The following is a 22,129-nucleotide window of genomic DNA, read 5'->3' on the forward strand; positions in this document are numbered from 1 at the left end:
AGATATGCCCACAGATTACGCAGCATTCCATACACTTTGCCAAGAGTTTTACTGATGTGATTAGTCTAGGTTAAATTGCAGCTAAAAGTTAAACCCAAGTTACAAGCAGTTTCAACTCGTAGTAGTGAAGCGTTATTTAGGTATACAATTAAATTATTAAATTATAGTTAGTTTACGCGTATGAATTACGAGTAGTTTCGACTTTGGTAGGTTTATGCAAAGTTTATTATTTTTTGCTCAGTTATAAAGTTGATTCAAATCATAGTTTATATCAGATATTCATTATTGAACAACGCTTATTTTTGTACCAATGTATAGCTGCAGCACACATTTGTGTTCTACAGTTAGCTAGAATATCCGGAAGATCATTTATATAAATGGAGAACAGTACAGGACCAAGAATGGATCCTTGGGGAACGCCTTTGGATAGTTCAAGTAGACTGGAGCAACGACTTTTAGTTACTAACGCTTGTGCTCTTTGTGACATATATGATAGCATAAGTTAACATGCGGTATGAGAAAAATTAAACAGTTTTGCAGTTTTAATATCAGAATATGATCATCAACGGTATCAAAAGCTTTACTGTGGTCCAAAAGAAGTAAGAACGACACCATTATGTCATCCATGTTTTGGCGAAGGTTTTCACTGACATCTAACAGAGCGGTGCAGCAGCTTCTTTTCTTCCGGTATCCAGATTGTTTGTCATATAGTAAATCATTCACAGTTAGACAATTACTAATTTGATCCGACATAATGCGTTCTAAAGCTTTAGGCAAGAAAGGTAGCTTTGGGCGGTACTCTCAAATTTCTTTAGGAATAGGTAAAATCTTTGCGATTACACATTCAGCTCTTACACATTCTCCCCTCATGCAACAGCAATTTGCGATAAAGTCAAAAGTAGAAACAAGGTCCTCAAGTCACTTACTGGCAGCATTTGCGGTGCAGACAAATTAAACCTTCTTGACCACGTACAAAGCAATTGGCTGGTCTGTGGTAAGTTATGCAGCACCACTGCGGTCTCGTCAGCTTTGTGATACGCAGTGGAATAATATTCAGATCTGTCAGAATGTCGCTTTCCGAACTGCGATGGGCTGTCTCCTCAGTTCTCATTTGAACCACCTTTATCAGAAGACAAAGATCCTACCAGTGCGAAGACATAACTACATGCTGTCTAAGCAATACCTTTTGGGCTGTTATCGCAAAGACCATCCAAGTCATCATCTTGTGGATAGATATCCACCGCCCAGAAGCCTTAAGGTAGACCTACATAATCTAGAGCGTCAGATTCAGAACTTTTAGATCAAGCGGCATATCAAGCAGGTCTAGACAACATTCATGCTGGCACGGTAGCAGATGCGGTAAATGGCTACCGGGTGAATGTTGTCCTTGGAGACAGAGCGGTTCTGGCTCAACTACGTTTCGGCAAATGCAGCCACCTTAACTCTAACAGAGCAAGGATTGATGCCGAAGTGCAAGATGTATGTCCCGATGGAAACCAGGGAACGACCACACGATACACGTCACCTGTTTAACTGATCAGCCAGACCCACTCGACACAGACCCAGATCCCTGTAAACGCACCCATTCTTAGTCGCAAAGTTCCTGGGTCTTGACACTCAACACCATCAAGCAGACGAACGATACACACAATAAACTGCTACACAATAAACGGTTGTAGCAGTTCAACAATGAAGTTCGGATGTCAACAAAATGGGTGAGCTGCTTCTCGAATATAAGTTGCAATCTAGCGATTTGTAATAAAGGATCGGGCAGAAGGTACAGGAACAAGCGCAATAATATGCGACTGGGAAGTGTTGGGTGACCACAGCTTCTCTAATCATCGTTATAATAGTTTCAGACTTGGAGAAAATTATGCGGAAGTGGTCCCTTGGCTAAACAAAGGAAAGGCGGATTGGAAGACATTTCGGCACAAATTCTGCACATCTATTCCTTCTAGACCAGAAAAGTAAGTGGCAACAGTGCAGGATATAGGCATAATGGTCAAACGGATCACGAAGGCCCTAAATGACTTGCTTGTGGCAGCATTTCCTAGTGCAAAGCCAAGGGGCAAACAGCGCCGCCATAGTGGACCCCCGATGGTTGGTCTAAGGAAGGACTGCAGAAAACTCTTCAACAGAGCAAAAGCCACAAGAGCACCACACGATTGGGACATCTATAAGACTGAGCTAAAAAAATATAAGGGAGAGCTTAGAAAGGCTCGGAATAAATCCTGGGTAGAGTTCTGCAGCTCCGTGGATGATACATCTGAGGCCTCTAGGTCAAGGAAGATTCTGTCCTCAAGACCTATTACGGTGGGGTATATTTAGAAGACAGATTGTATGGACAATGTCTAGTGAGGAAACACCAAAACTACTCGTTAATACACATTTCCCGGGAAATTCTCCAGTGGACAATGTCGCGCCAGAAGGGCTTGTCACTGGTATGCATTCGACGGAGGTTATTGGGGAAATTGTGTCTCAACCGAAAATCTTTTGGACGATATGAAGTTTCGACTCCTTTAAGTCGCCAGGCCCTGATGATGCATCACCGGTTGAGTTACAAGCTGTGTCTAATAGACTGGTTCCTTGGCTTAGGGAGATATATTCTGCTTGTATCAGAATGTCATATATACCTGTGGGATCGAGGGACACGAAGGTAATTTTCATTCCGAAGGCAGGAAAACCCCTCCACACGAAGGCGAACGATTTTCGTCCTATAAGTCTGTCATCCTTTATGCTGAAGACTCTTGAGAGTGTGATAGAAACATATCTAAGGGCAAAGATCCCTGGATATCTCCTGTCGTCAAGGGATATACAATGGTAGCATTTCTTCACATTGAAGGTGCTTTCAATAATGTGAAACCGACGTCAATCATGAAGGAGTTGGAGTTTCGAGGCATCAACTCTACCATAAAAAAGTTTATTAATAACTTACTTACTAAAAGTTGCATTTCGATAGGCTTGGGATCTGTGGATCTAAAAAGATGGGTCAGCAGAGGAACTCCTCAAGGAGGTGTTCTGTATCCTCTACTTTGGAATATAACCATTAACAATATATTATTGTCTCTGGAAGAAAAAGGTGTAAAAGTGGTTGCGTATGCTGATGAAGTGGCAATTATGGTTAGGGGAAAGTTTCCCAGCACTCTAAGAAATATACTTCAGGAAGCTCTACGTGCAACAGCAAAGTGGGCTACCGAATGATGTCTAGGTATAAATCCGTGCAAGAGAGAAGTAGTTCTTTTCAGCAGGAGACACAAGTTGCCTACAGTGGCACCTGTCTCCTTGGGAGGAGAGAATGTTCCATTTACAGAAAGCTCCAAGTACCTGGTTGTTTTGCTGGACAGGAAATTGGACTTCAAATCCAACATTTTGGAAAGGGGAAGAAGGGCCACTTCCCTATACACCTGCAAGAGAGCCATTGGCAAACGTTGGGTGTTTAGACCACGTCATGCATTGGGAATATACTGCAATTGTCAGACCTATAATGCTATATGGTGTTGTGATCTGATGGACGGCGCTTCAAAGGTCCACCTACTGTTCAACACTTAACCGGACGCACTGCAGGACTGAGGACGACACCTTCTAATGTACTGAATTTAATGCTAGATCTAATGCCTCTGGACATTACGGCTACACAAAATACTGTGATCACTGCCGTGAGGCAAAGGGAGCTTTTTCATTGGCCATGTGGCGGCTACGGACACTGTGTTATCCTTAATGCAATGTCCGATGTTCCAGGCAGTGTGAACTAACCCTACCTGAGCCACTTTTTGATAAAAAGTACTGTACCACTATTCCTAATGAACCGACTGGGACTACGATATCCCGATAATAGAAGTTACATAGACTTCTATACGGATGGTTCCAAACTAAACGAACAGGTCTTTGGTGTGTATTCTAAAGATCTAGAACTGGTCATATCGAAAAGAATACCCGAACACTGCAGTGTGTATCAAGTGGAGATCCTTGCAATTCAGAAAGTGGTTGAATGGCTAAGAAATAATCTCATAACGATGATTGGCATAAATATCTTCTCAGATAGCCAGGGAACCATTAAAACCCTAGAGAAAGTATTTCTGAACACAAGAACCGCCATCGAATGCCTCAGATCTGTCAAAGAGCTGAATCAACAGTTCAAAATTCACCTGTTCTGGGTGCCTGGCCACAGAGATATCACAGGGAATTGTAAAGCTGATGAACTTACGACACTATGAAATACCCTACACATTCCAGGGAAACTGGAATCTGTGGGTATGCCTCTAGCGACATGTAAGCTTAGTTTTCAGGACCAGGCCCAAAGGACACCGAATGATAGATGATCACTAAGAGGGGCTGTAAGCATTCCAAAACTATGTGGCCCAATCTAGACTTGAAGAGCTCTACAGCTTTGCTGTCATTGGCTAGAACAGACGTCTCAGTCATTGTGTCCGTCATGATAGGTCACTGTCTAATCGGAAAACATGCTGACAGACTAAAGGTTGCCAGCAACGACTTTAGCAGAATCTGTGAGTATATTGGAAAAGAAGAGACTATAAAACACCTTATGTGTGCGTGCCCTGCACTAGCAGTCAGAAGGAGTTCCACTTTAGGTTCTCATTTTTTTTCAGAACCTGTCTGATTTAGCTGAAGGGAACATTCGCATGTTGTTGGGCTTTTTAAAGCGATCTGGATGGTCCAACGGTAGGAACTAGAAGGCATATTCCTTCTTCTGTTCCTGTGGTATCACAATGGACGAAAACGTCTAAGTGAGTCTGATGGCTGCCACTTTTATCTAACTTAACCTCACCTAACGCCAGCGACGCTTCAATTCATCCAACTCCACCTCCAAACTAGAGATCGTATGATCTTGGATTTGTATGTCAGCGAATGCTGCGCAAAATGTAGCAACTTGGTGCGAAAAGGAATATCAACCGTATAATTGATTAAATCAAAATAAGGGAATCTATTTAACAATAATGCGTAGACAGTATTTGCTTAAGGCCAGTATCTCATTTATTAGTCAATATGATATCCACCTTAAATTAGCTATACCCGTTTTAAAATTATGTCGCCTACTAAAATTAACGTCGAATGGCTAAAAAAACATCCAAGCGTAGAGCTGTTTCATCAAAATTCCACTCGAGTTAGGAGAGGGGTATCCAATGCGTAATGTGGAGGAATGCCAATAGTCAAAAAACCTTTCTCCTATCATATAAGGTCACAAAAATCAAACAAAATTTCTACAAAAGTAATTAGTTTACAGCGACAGGCCTACTACTTCGACATCAAGACCGATCTTATGTCAATGTATCTACTTTCCAAACATGTCAGTTTTCTCCCTCAATTTACTTGACATTCTCAGGGAATAACTCTAATAAAATAGACACGTTTTGACAAGTTTCGATTTTACACAGCAGGTGTAAACTTCGCAGGTCTACGTTCCTGAAAGCAGTTTCTTCTCGTTGGACTAATAGCCGCCAACTTCTTATAGAAATGAATTAAGCAAAAGTATCCTCATCAGTTGAGTAAAAAAATTCTAATAAAGATATTAACTTCTAAATAGTTTTATTGGTTTATTAAAACAAAAAAAAAAAAACAATCTAATCAAGCATTCTGCTAATTATATATTGTAGCTCATTCAACATTGCAAGAACATAGCTGTCACTGTTTCTTTTCTCCGGTAGTATGCACCGAATGTATTTGCAAATCCAATAATCCGATGGCAATACCAAATAGGAAAACCATTCCGATTATTAAATTCGTATAAAAGAGGGAATACCAATATATATTTTTGAGAAAAGTCACGTATAAAATAACTTTCATACATAAATTAAAAAATCCAAATAACAAAAACTAGGACTTTTCTCTCCCTAATTTTTGGAAAAAGTTTAATATTTCAAAGTTCTGACCCACCTTATGTTACGGAACTAAATCTTATTCGCTGGCTTGGTATGCCCACTTTTCGTGAACAGAAAATTGCTCACGCCCCTTATGAATCCGATGGGCAAAGCAAACTCTCGATCTTCCATTTACATGCACCACTTCATTCAATCAACCGCTAGTTGCACTCATTAGTTCAGTCTTTACTATGCTCTTACTTTCAATTAATTTTAACATTTGCTTCGCCCCAAAGGTCTTTGGTCAACTACGAAAGAATAGAGGTGGAATTAACAGATAAAAAGCAGACACTAACTTGAATTCAAGCACAGATGGATTAACAACCCAAACCACCAACCAAAGTCGAGAAAATAAGAGACGGCAATAAAATTAATCAAATCAAATTTGATTAAGAATTTTTCTTAAACAGTAAAAGAGATAGATATGCACTTATTGTCAAGAAAAAACGTGAGAGCTTTCGCAGTGGGTATTAAAACATGTTGCTAAACATTCGAATGTGATATCGTTAATTCTATATTACGCTGATAATGCTCTTTAAGTTCGTATCTCTTTCCTTAGCAAGGCTATGGTGTAACATTCGTAGAAATTCACATTAATATTCAATCCAGAATTTCTTACTTTCGTTTCGTAAAAAGCAATTAAATAAGCTTACATGGGTTTACCATAACACTTCAATTTTGCGGAGATTGCAAAACCGTACTTGTCTTTCACCTTCAATCTTAACGCACGTGTTTCTTGGCTCATCTTCGCATATCAGCAACTTCTATTAATTAGCTGTCGATCCAAGCTGGTTTCTTTTTAAGTGAGTCGATAAGGCGAAAGGGGGCAATTCAGCGCAAGGTGAATTTGAATGTTATTGGTTGCCCAAAAAGTAATTGCGCAATGAATTCGATCCGTTTTTAAAACGAAGCATAACTGGAGATGAAAAATGGATTGTTTACAACGTTAGCCGAAAACGATCATGGTCCAAGCATGGTGAACCAGCTCAAACCACTTCAAAGGCTGATATCCACCAAAAGAAGGTTATGCTGTCTGTTTGATGGGATTGGAAGGGTGTGGTATATTTTGAGCTGCTTCCAAGGAACCAAACGATTAATTCGGATGTTTACTGTCAGCCATCAAGGAGAAGCGACCAGAATTGGTCAATCGTAAAGGTGTCATATTCCACCAGGACAACGCTAGACCGCACACATCTTTGGTCACTCGCCAAAAACTGAGTGAGCTTGGCTGGGAACTTTTGATGCATCCACCATATAGCCCTGACCTTGCACCAACAGACTACCATTTATTTACTCCCATGGCAGCCGGTTGTACGTACCGGATTGACCCGATGGAATCTTCATCGGCAAGGGCTGCCGCCTCAGTGTACGTGTTCGTCTTTTTTCGTCATGGGAGAGGCACATCCCGGAGTGCCTTCTCCGTATGCTTTTGGTCCGTGCCGGGATTGAAAAGAACCCCGGACCCTGGTTCTGTTCCGTTTGCCAGAACCGCCTTCATCATCGGTCAGTGTCGGTGAGGTGTAACAGGTGCTTGGAGTGGGTACATTTCCGTTCTTGCTCTGGCCTAACTTCGCTACGGGAGTATAGTCATACTGGCTATGTCGCTAGGTGCTGTGCGAACACAGCCAGCAGTGGGTCACAAGCGTCGCCGTCGTCGCCTTCGGCGTCCTCGTCGTCGGACTATGTGACCCCCCCGACCTCTCCCGTACGGCAATTTATGCAAAGACAGCACCCTAGCCCTACTATTGCCAGGCCAGTGTCGGGAAATGTATAGTTCCTGCAGTTAAACTGCAATGGACTGCGAGGCAAGATTGATGAGATTGTGGATTTTATGAGTCGGAAGAGCATATCGGTCGCAGCGATCCAGGAGACAAAGCTGACTAACACCTGCAGCTTGCACAGTTGTCACGGCTACAATGTGCTACGTAAGGATCGCTCAAGGAATGGAGGTGGGGGATTGGCCTTCGTTATACACCATTCCGTGCAGTATAGACCTATCTCGCCTGCGCTTGACGCTAGTGACCCATACATGGAATGTATGGGGGTAGCAGTCAAGTCTGGTACTGCCGAGATAGAGATATACAACGTGTATATACCGCCGGTTGGCAGCTGTGTCCCGATTAATGGCCAGGCCTACAGCCCCGACATAAGTGGGTTGCTATCTGGCCATAGTCGTCTGGTTCTGGGGGATTTCAATACACATCACTCGTCATGGCATTCTCCCCTAGGCAACGACCAGCGTGGCATAGCTTTGGCAGAGCAGATAGATAGCTCCACGTTTTGCACGGTGAATGAGGATGCCCCCACTAGGATTACGAGGAGGTGCAGCAGCTCGCCAGACATCTCAATCGCATCCCCTGATCTCCTGAGTGACGTATCCTGGCAAGCCGTCATCTCTTTGGGGTCAGACCACCTCCCCATAATCCTCACCATCGACCGACCACCCGACTTCATAACCTCTGAGCGCCGAACGTTCATCAACTATAAGAAGGCCAATTGGACTGGCTTCAGAGAGTATACCAATCGCCGCTTCAACGAACTGCCACCCCCCTCTGATGTGCTTGTGGCCGAGAGGAAATTCCGAGACATCATCAACGCAGCAGCCGCTCGCTTTATACCAGCCGGTCGAATACCGCAAGTGCGACCCAATTTCCCGGCGCAAGCAGTGGTACTCGCAGACGAGCGTGATGGGATTCGTGCTATGGACCCCGCTAACCCCAGAATCAGCGAGCTGAATCTGGAAATAAACAGGGTAGTCAACGAACATAAGCGGAATTTGTGGCTGGAACACTTGGAGCAATGTAACTTAGGCACCGGTGCAGGCAAATTGTGGGCCACTGTTAAGTCTCTCTCGAACCCCGGTAGACGGGACGACAGGACCTCAGTCACTTTTGGCGAGTTAACCGTGACTGATCCGAAGAGATGCGCCAGGTTGTTCAACCGTCAATTTATCGTGCATCCCGAGAGAGACAGGGCAAGGAGGAGAGCCATTCGCCGTATTCGTGGTCTCCGAGCCGATGAACAGCCATCACAATTTACCGTGGGCGAAGTTACGAATGTCATCCGTGGCGCCAAATCTTCCAAGGCGTTGGGCCCCGACGGAATCTCTACATTGATGCTGAAGAATCTGGATTTACCTGGAGTTGAGTACCTTACCACAGTCCTTAACCTGTCATTGAACACTCTTATAGTTCCCGATGTCTGGAAAATGGGCAGAGTGATCCCGCTACTGAAGCCTGGTAAAGACCCGAGTTTGGGGGAGTCGTACAGACCGATCTCCCTTCTCTCACCAGTGGCTAAGACGCTTGAGGCATTACTCCTCCCGAGCCTCGTAGGAGAATTTCCATTCGCCGAGCATCAACACGGATTTCGGAGACTGCACAGCACAACAACAGCTTTGCATGCCATCACCACACACATTTGCCGTGGCTTCAATCAACCCAGGCCATGTGATAGGACGGTCCTCGTGGCATTGGACCTATCGAAGGCATTCGACACGGTCAGCCATGCCAAATTATTTGAGGACATCGCCAACACGTCCCTCCAGCCAGGCCTTAAACGTTGGGTCGCGAATTATCTGTGTGGCCGCCAGTCATTTGTGGAATTTAGGGATAAGAAGTCAAAACACCGTAGAGTGAAACAGGGAGTTCCCCAAGGCGGGGTGATATCTCCGGCTCTGTTTAACCTCTACCTTTCCTCCATCCCACCTCCTCCAGACGGCATAGAGATCGTATCATATGCGGACGACTGTACGATCCTGGCATCAGGCCCCCCACCCATTGATGACATCTGCGACAGGTTGAACGTCTACCTCAACGAGCTTGCCTCATATTTCGCTGCAAGAAATCTGAAGATATCCGCCACCAAATCTTCAGCCACACTGTTCACTACAAATACGCGTGAGGTGAATTCTGAGCTGACTGTGATGGTCGATGGAGAATTGATTCCGACCATCAAGTGTCCCAAAATACTTGGCGTCACATTTGACAGCTCCTACACTTTCTCCCCACATGCCACAGCAATCTGCAATAAAGTCAAAAGTAGAAACAAGGTCCTCAAGTCACTCGCTGGCAGCACTTGGGGTGCAGACAAAGAAACCTTGTTGACCACGTACAAAGCAATTGGCCGGTCTGTGGTAAGTTATGCAGCGCCAGTGTGGTCACGTCAGCTTTGTGACACGCAGTGGAATAATATTCAGATCTGTCAGAATGCCGCCCTCCGAACTGCGACGGGCTGCCTCCTTAGTTCTCATGTGGACCACCTCCACCAGGAGACAAAGATCCTACCAGTGCGAAGACATAACTACATGCAATACCTTTTGGGCTGTTATCGCAGAAATCATCCAAATCATCATCTTGTGGATAGATACCCACCGCCCAGAAGCCTTAAGGTAGATCTACATGATCTAGAGCGTGAGGTCCAGCGCTATAAGAGAGAACCTCTAGATCAAGCGGGTCTGAACAACATTCATGCAGACACGGTAGCAGACGCGTTAACTGGCTACCGGGTGTATGTAGTCCTTGGAGTACGACCGCCACCCATTGCACCCGAAGAAATCGACCTCCCCCGGCAAACCAGAGTGATTCTGGCTCAATTACGTTCCGGCAGATGCAGCCGCCTCAATTCCCACAGAGCTAGGATTGATGCCGACGTGCAAGATGTATGTCCCGACTGTAACCAGGGACCGCACGATACACGTCACCTGTTTAACTGCCCGGCCAGACCCACTCGACTCAGACCCAGATCCCTGTGGACGCACCCCATCTTAGTCGCGGAGTTCCTGGGTCTTGACACTCAACAGAATCAAGCAGACGAAAGATAGTACACAATAAACTGCTACAACAACAACAACAACAACCATTTATTTCGATCTTTGCAGAACTCCTTAAATAGTAAAACTTTCGGCAATGATGAGGCTATAAAATCGCACTTGGTTCAGTTTTTTGCAGATAAAGGCCAGAAGTTCTATGAGCGTGGAATACTAAATTTGCCAGGAAGATGGCAAAAGGTTATCGAACAAAATGGCAATTATATATTTGATTAAAGTTCATTCTAAGTTTTATTATACCCTCCACCATAGGATGGGGGTGTACTAATTTCGTCATTCTGTTTGTAACTACTCGACATATTCGTCTGAGACCCCATAAAGTATATATATTCTTGATCGTCGCGAGATTTTATGTCGATCTAGCCATGTCCGTCCGTCTGTCCGTCCGTCTGTCTGTCGAAAGCACGCTAACTTCCGAAGGAGAAAAGCTAGCCACCTGAAATTTTGCACAAATACTTCTTATTAGTGTAGGTCGATTGGTATTGTAAATGGGCCATATCGGTCCGTGTTTTGATATAGCTGCAATATAAACCGATCTTGGGTCTTGACTTCTTGAGCCTCTAGAGTGCGCAATTCTTATCCGATTGGAATGAAATTTTGCACGACGTGTTTTGTTTTGATATGCAATAACTGTGGTAAGTATGGTTCAAATCGGTTCATAACCTGATATAGCTGCCATATAAACCGATCTTGGGTCTTGACTTCTTGAGCTTCTAGAGGGCGCAATTCTTATCCGATTGGAATCAAATTTTGCACGACGTGTTTTGGTATCACTTCCAACAACTACACTGAGTATGGTTTAAATCGGTCCATGTTTTGAAATAGCTGTCATATAAACCGATCTGGGGTCTTGACTTCTTTAGCCTCTAGAGGGCGCAATTCTCATCCGATTCTTATTCAATGTTCTATTTTTGTTTAAAAAGAGATACCGCGCATAGAACTCGACAAATGCCATCTGTGGTGGAGGGTATATAAGGATCGGCCCGGCCGAACTTAGCACCCTCTTACTTGTTAAAAATGCATTTACTTTCTTTTAAAAAATCCGCAATTACTTTTTGGGCAACCCGAAACCGAATCCATGGTCTCATGTTGGCTTTGTTTATCGTCATATCATTCGAAATGCGTGGGGTTAGCCGCAATGTAGACAACTTACTTGAGGATAAAGGACTTCGTTGGTCCCGTCCATGTAAATGTAAAATGATGCTGAATTTATCACATTTTTTAAGAATACAAAGCAAGAATTTAAAGTCATATGTAATGAACTTAATCCGGTTGTTGAAAAGTTTGCGAAATATAAAGAAATGTTCACTAATGCCGCTTGTCTTGAGAAATATCTACATTCACCTTCCGACTCTTTAAGGAAAAGAAAAAAAAACATTGATGTCAATAATATCGTCTCAACTAAATCTACAACTTCAGTTCCTTCTATCAAAGTGGTTGAAGCAACTGGAGCCGCCGTAAATAGCGCTTCTACACATTTTCAGTTTCCAACTGCAAACCTCATCCCAAATAGTAAGGATGCAGTGAACACAGTACCTACTGCATGCAATATATTCTATTCTCCTGCTACGTCACCTGGTACCATCTACAACTCCCGGAACATTTAACTTTAATGGACAGCTAATAATTCTTGTACCAAAAAATACTATTTTTGCTGAGCGATTCGCTGGTGAAACACCATCTGATGAAATCATATCGTATGTCAAATGGAAACTGAACAAAAATGTTGATGGTGAAGTTATAAAATTTTAATTTACTGAGAAGCGTAGAATGGCTTCATTTAAAATATTGGTACCTGTAAAGCTTCTGTCAACAAACTGACTCTTTTTATTATATTTTTCAAACAAACAACATTAAAGGAACAAGCTAGTCTACTTAGTTTCATCAAAAGTTTCTTATAAATACGAGTATAACAAGTTATCATATTACAGTTCGGCCAACCTGACAATATGATTGCCCACAATCATGATATAAAAATTGTGTATATTATATAAGTGTGACCAATAACATAAATCTATAACCTAGGTGTCAACCATTTCCGAAGTCGCTTTGCTTCAATTATACCCTTATATGGGATCTGTATCAGTTGACAATTGTCAACATCTCTCACAACGTAGCGATCATTATCTAATACTTTTTCAATAATGTAGGGACCACGATATTTTTCACAAAATTTCTTATTCTTCCCAAATGTATTGTCAATATTCATAATAACAACATAATCACCCTCATCGTAACGTTTTGCCGGTTCATGATGTTTGGAAAAGTATAATTCGTTGTAGTTCTGAGATCGCTGTATAGAATTCAATGCCTTAACCCTCATATCCCTCAAATTTAGTTTCTCCTCATTACTCATTTTCTTATCTATATATTCCGACAGCTTATCTACCACCACCCCTCGTTGATTCGTACCAAAGAGTAACTTCGCTGGGGTTTCCTTTGTAGAACTGTGAACACAGTTATTGATAGCATATTCCACCTGGGACAATTTCAATGACCAATCGGAATGATCTATTGGGTCACTCAATTTGCTCAACATGGACTTAATAATACGATTTACACGCTCAACCTGCCCATTTGCTTGTGGAGAGGCAACCTGTTGGTTTATTCTAGCTGGAGCAGCATAAATGATACATTTTATACAATTCTTAATGAAGCTATCTATCTTATTGCGCATGTCACCAACCAAAAATTCTCTCGAATCTTATAATAACATTTATCTGTCCCCAGGTGTCCAAGCTTCTCATGTATCATTCTTATCACATTATCTTCCATTTCCTTTGGGACATATAAACAAACGGTTGCACCCACTTTCTTAAATAAGAGACCGTCTATTAGGTCAAAATCACATATCTCTTCCTTTTCCAAACGTTTACATAAGTCCTTAATAACAGGATCTCTAGCTTGGGTCAGTTGAATTTGGACATCGAGTTGATTCGAATCTACAGAGCAAATCATGTTACATCCCACATGAGGGGATATTTCCTTTTCTATACATCTGCTTAACATATCCACATGACCCATAGAAGAACCCTTCCTGTGTTTGATAGAATAGTCATAGTTCTCTAGTTCCAACGCCCAGCGGGATATCCTAGGATTAACTTGTCTCTTGTTCAAGGTCATTGTAAGTGAATTGCAATCTGTGACTATGGTAAAATGTAATCCTTCTAAATACACACGAAACCGGCGCAACGCGTAAATAATTGCGAGTGTTTCCAGTTCGAAGCTATGATATCTCGATTCTGCATTGGTTGTAGCCTTTGAAAAAAATGCTACGGGGTGGAACTTTTTATCATCCTGACGCTGCATCAATATTGCTCCGAATCCATGAGAACTTGCATCACAATGTAACTCCGTATCGCTTTTAGGTTTATAGATAGCTAATACTGGGGCCCGAAGTAAACGAGACTTTAATTCACTAAAGGCCTTTACACATTCTTCAGAGAAAACGAATTTTTTCTCTTTACGAAGCAAATCTAACAATGGCCTTGCAATATTTGAGAATGACGGAACGAATTTCCTAAAGTAGGAAAACAACCCAAGACAAGTTTGTAATTCCCTATGATTCCTTGGCATTGGTATTTGTTTCACAGCTCGCAAGTGATTTTCTGTCGGCCGTAAACCTTTTGGGCTGATTAAGTATCCTAAATACTCTAAACTCTGATAACCAAATTTACATTTAGTTAACTTGATACGTAATCCGTACTCAAAAGCACGTCCAAGTACAACCGCCAATGTCTGAACATGAGAATCGAAATCAGAGGATGCAATCAATATGTCATCCATATATATAACCACTCTATGGTCCTCTATTAAGTCGCGAAATATACCATTTATAAAGCGTTGAAAGTTTGCTGGAGCATTCTTTAAACCAAATGGCATCTTCAAATACTCGTACTGTCCAAATGGGGTTACAAATGAAGTGTATGGAATTGAATCATTATGCATTTCTATGTTGAAAAATCCATCCTTCAAATCCATGAGGCTAAACCATTTTTTGCCTGATATGCTCTCAATACAGTCCTCGATGAGGGGTAAAGGAAAGTTATCCCTAATAGTCTTTTTGTTTAACGCTCGATAATCGACACACATCCGCGTTTCCCCTGTCTTTTTCTTTACCAACACAATTGCTGACGTGTATGGAGAATTGCTGTAACGTATTATTTTCCTTTCTAACAAATCACTAACAATCTTCTGCGTTTCCTCACGATCACGAACCGACAATCTACGGGGAGAGCAGTGTATTGGAATATCATCAGATAATTTAATCTGCATCCTATAATCAGATGACTTTTTATCAATTCCCTTTGGAGTTATATAACGATTATGAATAAGATCTTCTAAAGTCTTCTTCTGGAATGAATTTAACAAAGGATTTAGATCAATATCGTCCGTACGTATCACTTGGGAATTCACAGGACTATCATAAGAATTGCTTATCGTAGATGGTGTAGACACCGAGGTTATATTATTATTGTCATTTATTTTTCTTGTGGATTCAAATACTTCTATATCATTCGTAGTTTCCTTGACTTGAAGTAATTTTACATTAAATGCATGCATAAAGTTCCGTCCAAGAATCATTGGAACATGAATGCTCTCGTTCGGAACAACAAGTAATTCTATTTGTTTAGACGATTTTTTAAATTTTATTAAACAAGAAATATTTCCATATATTTTCAAAGGGGAATTGCCAACTCCAACATACGAAGTTGGTATTAAATTCTTCGAACGTATCACACCAGTCGGTAATAAAGACATCTTAACCAAACTAATTGGGCTACCGGAATCGATCAAGCACAAAATATTCGCAGAATTAGTATATTTGGATCCACAAGAATATTTAAAGGCCACACTTACCATTTGTGTTGTGTCTACAATATCATTACTACAAAATATGGGAGCAGTAACATTCATCCTTTTAGGACAATCCTTGTAAAAATGTCCCATTTGGAAACAATGGAAACAAGATCCCGGTGGACGTCGAGGCTTATTGCAGGTGTTCTTCATATGTCCAAATTGAGAGCAATTGAAACATCGTATGCCTTTAGTATTGTCGCGGCCTTCTTTATGAGTACTGACTGTTTTTGACCTGCGTTTCTCGTATCTATCTATTCCATGCATCAATTCTTGTAATGAGTTTGATCCGTATAGAATGGATATGTTGTTGGTTTTATCTTCCATTCCGTCTATTATAATGTCAACCAGTTCTTGCTCGTTGATTTCGCCTTCTGCTGCAATAGTTTGCATTGCTACTATATAGGCAATACACGGCTCTGTTGGCTTCAACTTGCGCAAACGCAATTTTTGATAAACTTCTTCTTGCGTTACCGTTCTCTTGAAAATGTCTAAGAGCGATCTCTTCAACTCCTTATATTCTTTGTAATTTGAATTTTCCATGAACTCTCGCGCAGTTCCAACCAGCAAATATCTTAAGCACATATATTTTTCTTGGTCAGTCATATTTATAGTGTAGCTTTCAAAAGAGTTTATCCATTTTTCAATATTTCGTCCATCATTCCCAGAAAATTTCGGAACCTTCATAGAGAGCTCGTCATAATTGATATTTGTAGAAACCTTTTTTCCATCGTTTTCAAAAGATTCAATTTGGTTTCGAAGAGCCAACATTTCTTTCTTCAATCTCAAAACTCTAATTTCACTCTCTAGTTCATCAGCTTCACGGGATAAAACGCTTGAACGAATGAAAGGGTCTGTTACCTGTGATGGAACAGAAGGTCTAGAAAATTGTCCTCGAAGTAAGTTTGCAGGAACGGAAACTGAGGAATAATTGACGGAGGGTACGGAAGAAACAACACAAGAAGATACGGAAGGAGGTACGGAAGTTTGTGTTTGCGGAAGAACATCACAGGACACGCCAATTGCTCTATTGTTAAAAGCGACACCCAATGTATTTGTATTCATTAAATCGGAAATAACTGATGAAGTCCGGGCGGCAGAAACAGAAGCAGCAGTCCCTGAAGTACCAGGAAATTGTCTTTGAACTGTATTTACAGGAACGGAAGCAGAAGAATTATAGACGGAAGGTACGGAAGAAATTACGGAAGGAGGCACTGAAGTCTGTGTTTGCCGAAGATTTGCACAGGATACGCCAATTTCGCTGTTATTAAAAGCGACACTCAATGTATTTCTAGATATTAAATCGGTTGAAGTCCGTGCGGCAGAAAAACAAGCGGCAGTTCCAAGAACCAATTCAGTTTGATTTGTGGACTCACCATTACATTGAAATGACTGAAGCAAATTTTCAGGATCGGCAGTTGCGGAATTAATAACGGGAGTTTCATTCAAAGTATTGGATGACATTGTAGTGACAGATGAATTCCCAGCAGAATCAGAAGAAACCACATTTCCAGAAGGCAATTCAGTCTGCTTTGATGGACCACCGTTAACTTGCAAAGAATCATATAATGTTCTCAATTGTGCAATTGACGCTGTTTCTGGAAATTCCACATTTGAAGCTTTCAAAGCTGAAAGAATTCTTTCTCGAGTAGGGCGTGAATCCATATTTAAAAAAAAAATTTTTTTTTTTTTTTTTTAGTCTTCTTTTTTTTTATTTATTTTTTTTTTTTTGGGGAACCCCACACCTGAATTGTAAAGCTTCTGTCAACAAACTGACTCTTTTTATTATATTTTTCAAACAAACAACATTAAAGGAACAAGCTAGAACAAGCTAGCTACTTAGTTTCATCAAAAGTTTCTTATAAATACGAGTATAACAAGTTATCATATTACAGTACCGGAAGACGTTTTTGAGTACGTGGTGAATCCAAATTTTTGGCCACCTAGAACCGTTGTTCACGAATTTATTTATAAAGTCATCCCAAGATCTGACTTCGTAGTTTTACCTTCATCTTTAATTGAAGCTCCAAAAAACTAATTACTCCACCTAAAGATTTTTTATCTGTACTTTACCAGAAAGTTAGGGCTTAACACCAAATTATCTTTCTTGTACACTAATAGTTTTTGTTTTTGTTATGATATTATAATTTTTACTGATTTATATATTATAATTTTTAATTAAATGTAATATTAACAACTCTGAAATTTTATGTTCAAAATACCAAATTTTTCGATGAGACCGTAATAGCAAGCCAAAAAGCTGAAGGAGGAGTTTTGATTGCAATTTCTTTAAAATTTACTTCTGAAATAATTCACTTACCTAATACTGAATTTTAGCAGTGAAAATACGTATAAAGAATTCCTTTTTATTTGTTAAATGCTCCTACATCCCACCAAATTCTTATTAACGTATTTATGATAGTCATTTATCTGCTATGATATCTGTTTTTAAGTTATCAAAACCTTCTGATTTCATACATGCATTTGGCGACTTCAATTTACCATCAATTTCGTAAAATCAACTAATTGACAGCAATGTTCTCATACCTGTTTTTGCTAATGTTGTTAGTAGTGATAAAATTGAACATTTGCTTAATTATGGTACGTTTTAAGTGAATCGGATATTCAATACTCAGAACAAATTATTAGATTTCATATTCGTTAATCAGTCTCATGATGTTTGCATAAATTCTTGTAATCCTCTAGTCTTCCCAGACGACAAGTTTCACCCAACTATTTATACAAAAATATTTATTTCATCTCTTCATAAACCTAGGCAAGTGGTCAAGACCGATAGAGCCTACATTTTTCCTAAAACAGATTATGAAAAATTTTATAGGCTTTTATCCCATATCGTTTGGGATGATGTATTAAAATCTAATAATCTTTATTAGGGTATGGCGTAATTTTTATGATACACTATTTACATGTTTTTCTAATTCTGTTTCCAAAATCTCAAAACGGACATTGACTGGACGTCCTTGGAATACTCCAAAACTTGCGAAACTTAAGAATAGAAAAAACAAGTTATTTAAGAAATATAAAATGACGGGTTCTTCTACGGATTTTTCCATGTATTCAATTTCTAGGTCGGAATATAATATTGCCTACCGTAATTACTTATGCTCCATAAAGCAACGAGTAAAATCAGATCCAAAAAGTTTATAAATTTGTTAATTCGAAGCGAAGATGTTGCACTCTTCCTAACACCCTTAGATATGGTTCACCAATCGCCTAAAGAAATAAAGAAATTTGTAACATGTTTGCAAACTGTTTTGCCTCGAAATATTCTGATAAAATGAATAATATCAACCCCGAATGTCCCTACGAGGTTCTTCAATCCTCTTTAATAAGTATGCATCAATTGATACCGTTTCTAAGAACTTGAAATCTCTAAAGTGCTCTCTTAAACCAGGCCCTGATGGGGTACCCGCTGGTGTACTTAAATTTTGCTCTGATCACCTTTAATTTCCTTTAACCGTCTATAAAATTAGGCCTTGTACCTGAACTATGGAAGAAAAGCTATTAGGTAAGGTTGAAAAGAGGGTGCAGATATTGATCCGCCCCATACCACTATGGACATACACCTAAGCCAGTTATCGGCTTGTTGTGCGCTGAAGTAACCTCTAAAAAGAAAATTTAAATCTAGGAATTCCGTTCTACTTACAAAATCCTTAATTGTTTTCAATACCACTCCCCTAAGTTGGTTCATGTCTGCTATTGTGTTTCCACCTAAGTGCTGGTATCTGTTAGGCCCATGCCACTATGGACATACACCTAAGCCAGTTATCGGCTTGTTGTGCGCTGAAGTAACCTCTAAAAAGAAAATTTGAAGCTAGGAATTCCGTTCTACTTACAAAATCCTTAATTGTTTTCAATACCACTCCCCTAAGTTGGTTCATGTCTGCTATTGTGTTTCCACCTAAGTGCCGGTATCTGTTAGGCGCGAAAGCCGGGCAATGACAAAGGAAATGCTCCAACATCCCGTCATCTTCCCGCATGCCCTACACATGCTATCACTTGCCGCACCGATTTTATATAAGTGAACTCGTAGTAATATGTGCCCCGTTATGATACCAATAGCTGTACCAATCTCCTCCTCGCTTCCTTTCAGTAATAGCCTCGTTTTCTCACGATCTGGATCCCCCATAGGGCTCAACCTAATTACACCCCGAGGCAGACAACTCTACAGCACTATAAAGTCTTCCAAGCTGGACACTATTTCAAGTTGGCAACCAATCTGGCCCACGGACCTTAACAAAACTCCAGACCTAATTGACTTCGCGGTCGTAGGAAATATAAAACGCGAAAACATGATAGTTTGTCCATCGTTAGAGCTTTCATCTGATCACTCCCCAACGATCTTCACTCTGCTGGACTTTAGAAGTGAAAATAAACACTATAATTCGATCACATTTGCACTAATTTAGCTGGAGAAATTCCACTGCAATCACAAGAGGATATAGAGAAATCAGTCAAATTATACACCGACGTTTTAATTAACGCGACTACGGTAGTTTCCATTAAAGCCCTTTTACATCAAAGCTCCTCACCAATGCAATCGATTAGTTTCGACAGCCTTATCAGAGAGAAAATGAATCTCAGAAAAGAATGGCAATCTCCGAAAAAGTTAGAAGAAACTAAACGTCACATTTAAAGAAGCTGAAGAACTCGCCCTCTAGAACTACTTACGTAGCTTCTAATGCTACTAATGCGAAAATGATAAAAGAACTCCCGCAATCAGCTATCAGAGTATTATTATTCACCTTCAACGGCATATTATGTCTTGGATCTTTCCCAATCTTGGAATCGATCAGAAATAGTTATGATGCAGAAACCCGGCAAGAACCCTACACAAATAAAGTCGTATAGACCCATAAGTCTCCTATCAATTAATTTGTAATTTATTTATTTATACCCGCACAACAAGGATATAAAATTCTTAGAATTAGAGTACGGGTAATTTCTCTAACAATTGTACATAGTAAAGACTTAAAACTAGGAATCTATAGCTATACAATACATCACAGATTTTGAATGAAAAATTCATTAGATAGAAATAAATTGATACAAATGTTCAACCTCTACCTATCCTCCATTTCACCCCCTCCAGACTGCATACAGATCGTATCATACGCGGACGATTGTACGATCATGGCATTAGGCCCCCACCCATTGTTGACATCTGCGATAGGTTGAACATCTTCCCCAACGAACTTGCCTCATATTTCGCTGCAAAAAATTTGAAGATATCTGCTATCAAATCATCAGCCACATTGTTCACTACAAATACGCGTGAGGTGAATACTGAGCTGACTGTGATGGTCGATGGAGAAATGATTCCGACCATCAAGTGTCCCAAAATAATTGGTGTCAAATTTGACAGCTCTTACACATTCTCCCCACATGCAACAGCAATTTGCGATAAAGTCAAAAATAGAAACAAGGTCCTCAAGTCACTTACTGGCAGCATTTGCGGTGCAGACAAAGAAACCTTGTTGACCACGTACAAAGCAATTTGCTAGTCTGTGGTAAGTTATGCAGCGCCAGTGTGGCCTCGTCAACTTTGTGACACGCAGTGGAATAATATTCAGATATGTCAGAATGTCGCCCCCCCAAACTGCGACGCCCAACGAACACCTCAGTTCTCATGTGGACCACGTCCATCAGGAGACAAAGATCCTACCAGTGCGATGACATAACTACATGCTGTCTCAGCAATACCCTTTGGGCTGTTATCGCAGAGACCATCCAAATCATCATCTTGTGGATAGATATCCACCGCCCAGAAGCCTTAAGGTAGATCTACATGATCTAGAGCGCGAGGTTCCCACCTTCTAGATCAAACGGCATATTAAGCAGGTCTAGACAACATTCATGCTGGCACGGTAGCAGATGCGGTAAATGGCTACCGGGTGAATGTTGTCCTTGGAGCCAGAGTGGTTCTGGCTCAACTACGTTCCACCTCAACTCTAACAGAACAAGGATTGATGCCGATGTGCAAGATGTATGTCCCGATTGAAACCAGAGAGCGACCACACGATACACGCCACCTGTTTAACTGACCAGCCAGACCCAGATCCCCGTGAACGCACCCATTCTTAGTCGCAAAGTTCCTGGGTCTTGACACTCAACAGCATCAAGCAGACGAACGATACACACAATAAACTGCTAGAACAACAATGAAGTTCGGATGTCAACGAAATAGGTGAGCTGCTTATCGAATATATTATAAGTTGCAATCTGGCGATTTGTAATAAAGGGGATAAACCGACCTTTCCTACCAGGAACAGGCAGGAGGTACAGCAACAAGCGCAAGAATATGCGACTGGGAAGTGTTGGATGACCACAGCTTCTCTGATCGTCGTTATAATAGTTTCAGACTTGGAGAAAATTATGCAGAAGTGGTCCTTCGGATAAACAAAGGAAAGGCCACTCGACTCAGACCCAGATCTCTGTGGACCCACCCCATCTTAGTCGCAGAGTTTCTGAGTCTTCAAACTCAACATAATCAAGCAGACGAAAGATAGAATACAATTAGCTGCTAAAACAACAACAACTGATTCAG

General features: G+C 40.9%; 2 protein-coding genes across 2 annotated transcripts in view; both read right to left on the reverse strand.

Moving 5' to 3' along the window:
• The window catches only part of LOC106094757 (intermembrane lipid transfer protein Vps13D), a 502,283-nt gene that overhangs the window by 108,352 nt on the left and 371,802 nt on the right, over nucleotides 1–22,129 (reverse strand). The window lies entirely within an intron of this gene.
• Nucleotides 15,168–16,236, reverse strand: LOC131994252 (uncharacterized). The gene is made up of 2 exons (XM_059360896.1): nucleotides 15,565–16,236; nucleotides 15,168–15,484 (listed from the first exon to the last, which is right to left on the reverse strand). The coding sequence occupies exons 1-2, from the start codon at nucleotides 16,165–16,167 to the stop codon at nucleotides 15,476–15,478; spliced, it is 612 nt and encodes a 203-aa protein (XP_059216879.1). The 5' UTR covers nucleotides 16,168–16,236; the 3' UTR covers nucleotides 15,168–15,475.

This window comes from Stomoxys calcitrans, chromosome 1 (assembly GCF_963082655.1).
Source record: "Stomoxys calcitrans chromosome 1, idStoCalc2.1, whole genome shotgun sequence".
NCBI classification, from domain to species: Eukaryota; Metazoa; Arthropoda; class Insecta; order Diptera; family Muscidae; genus Stomoxys; species Stomoxys calcitrans.

Coding starts and splice junctions, on each gene's coding strand:
- LOC131994252 (XM_059360896.1), bottom strand. CDS start 16,167: ATGACTGACCAAGAAAAATATATGTGCTTAAGATATTTGCTGGTTGGA.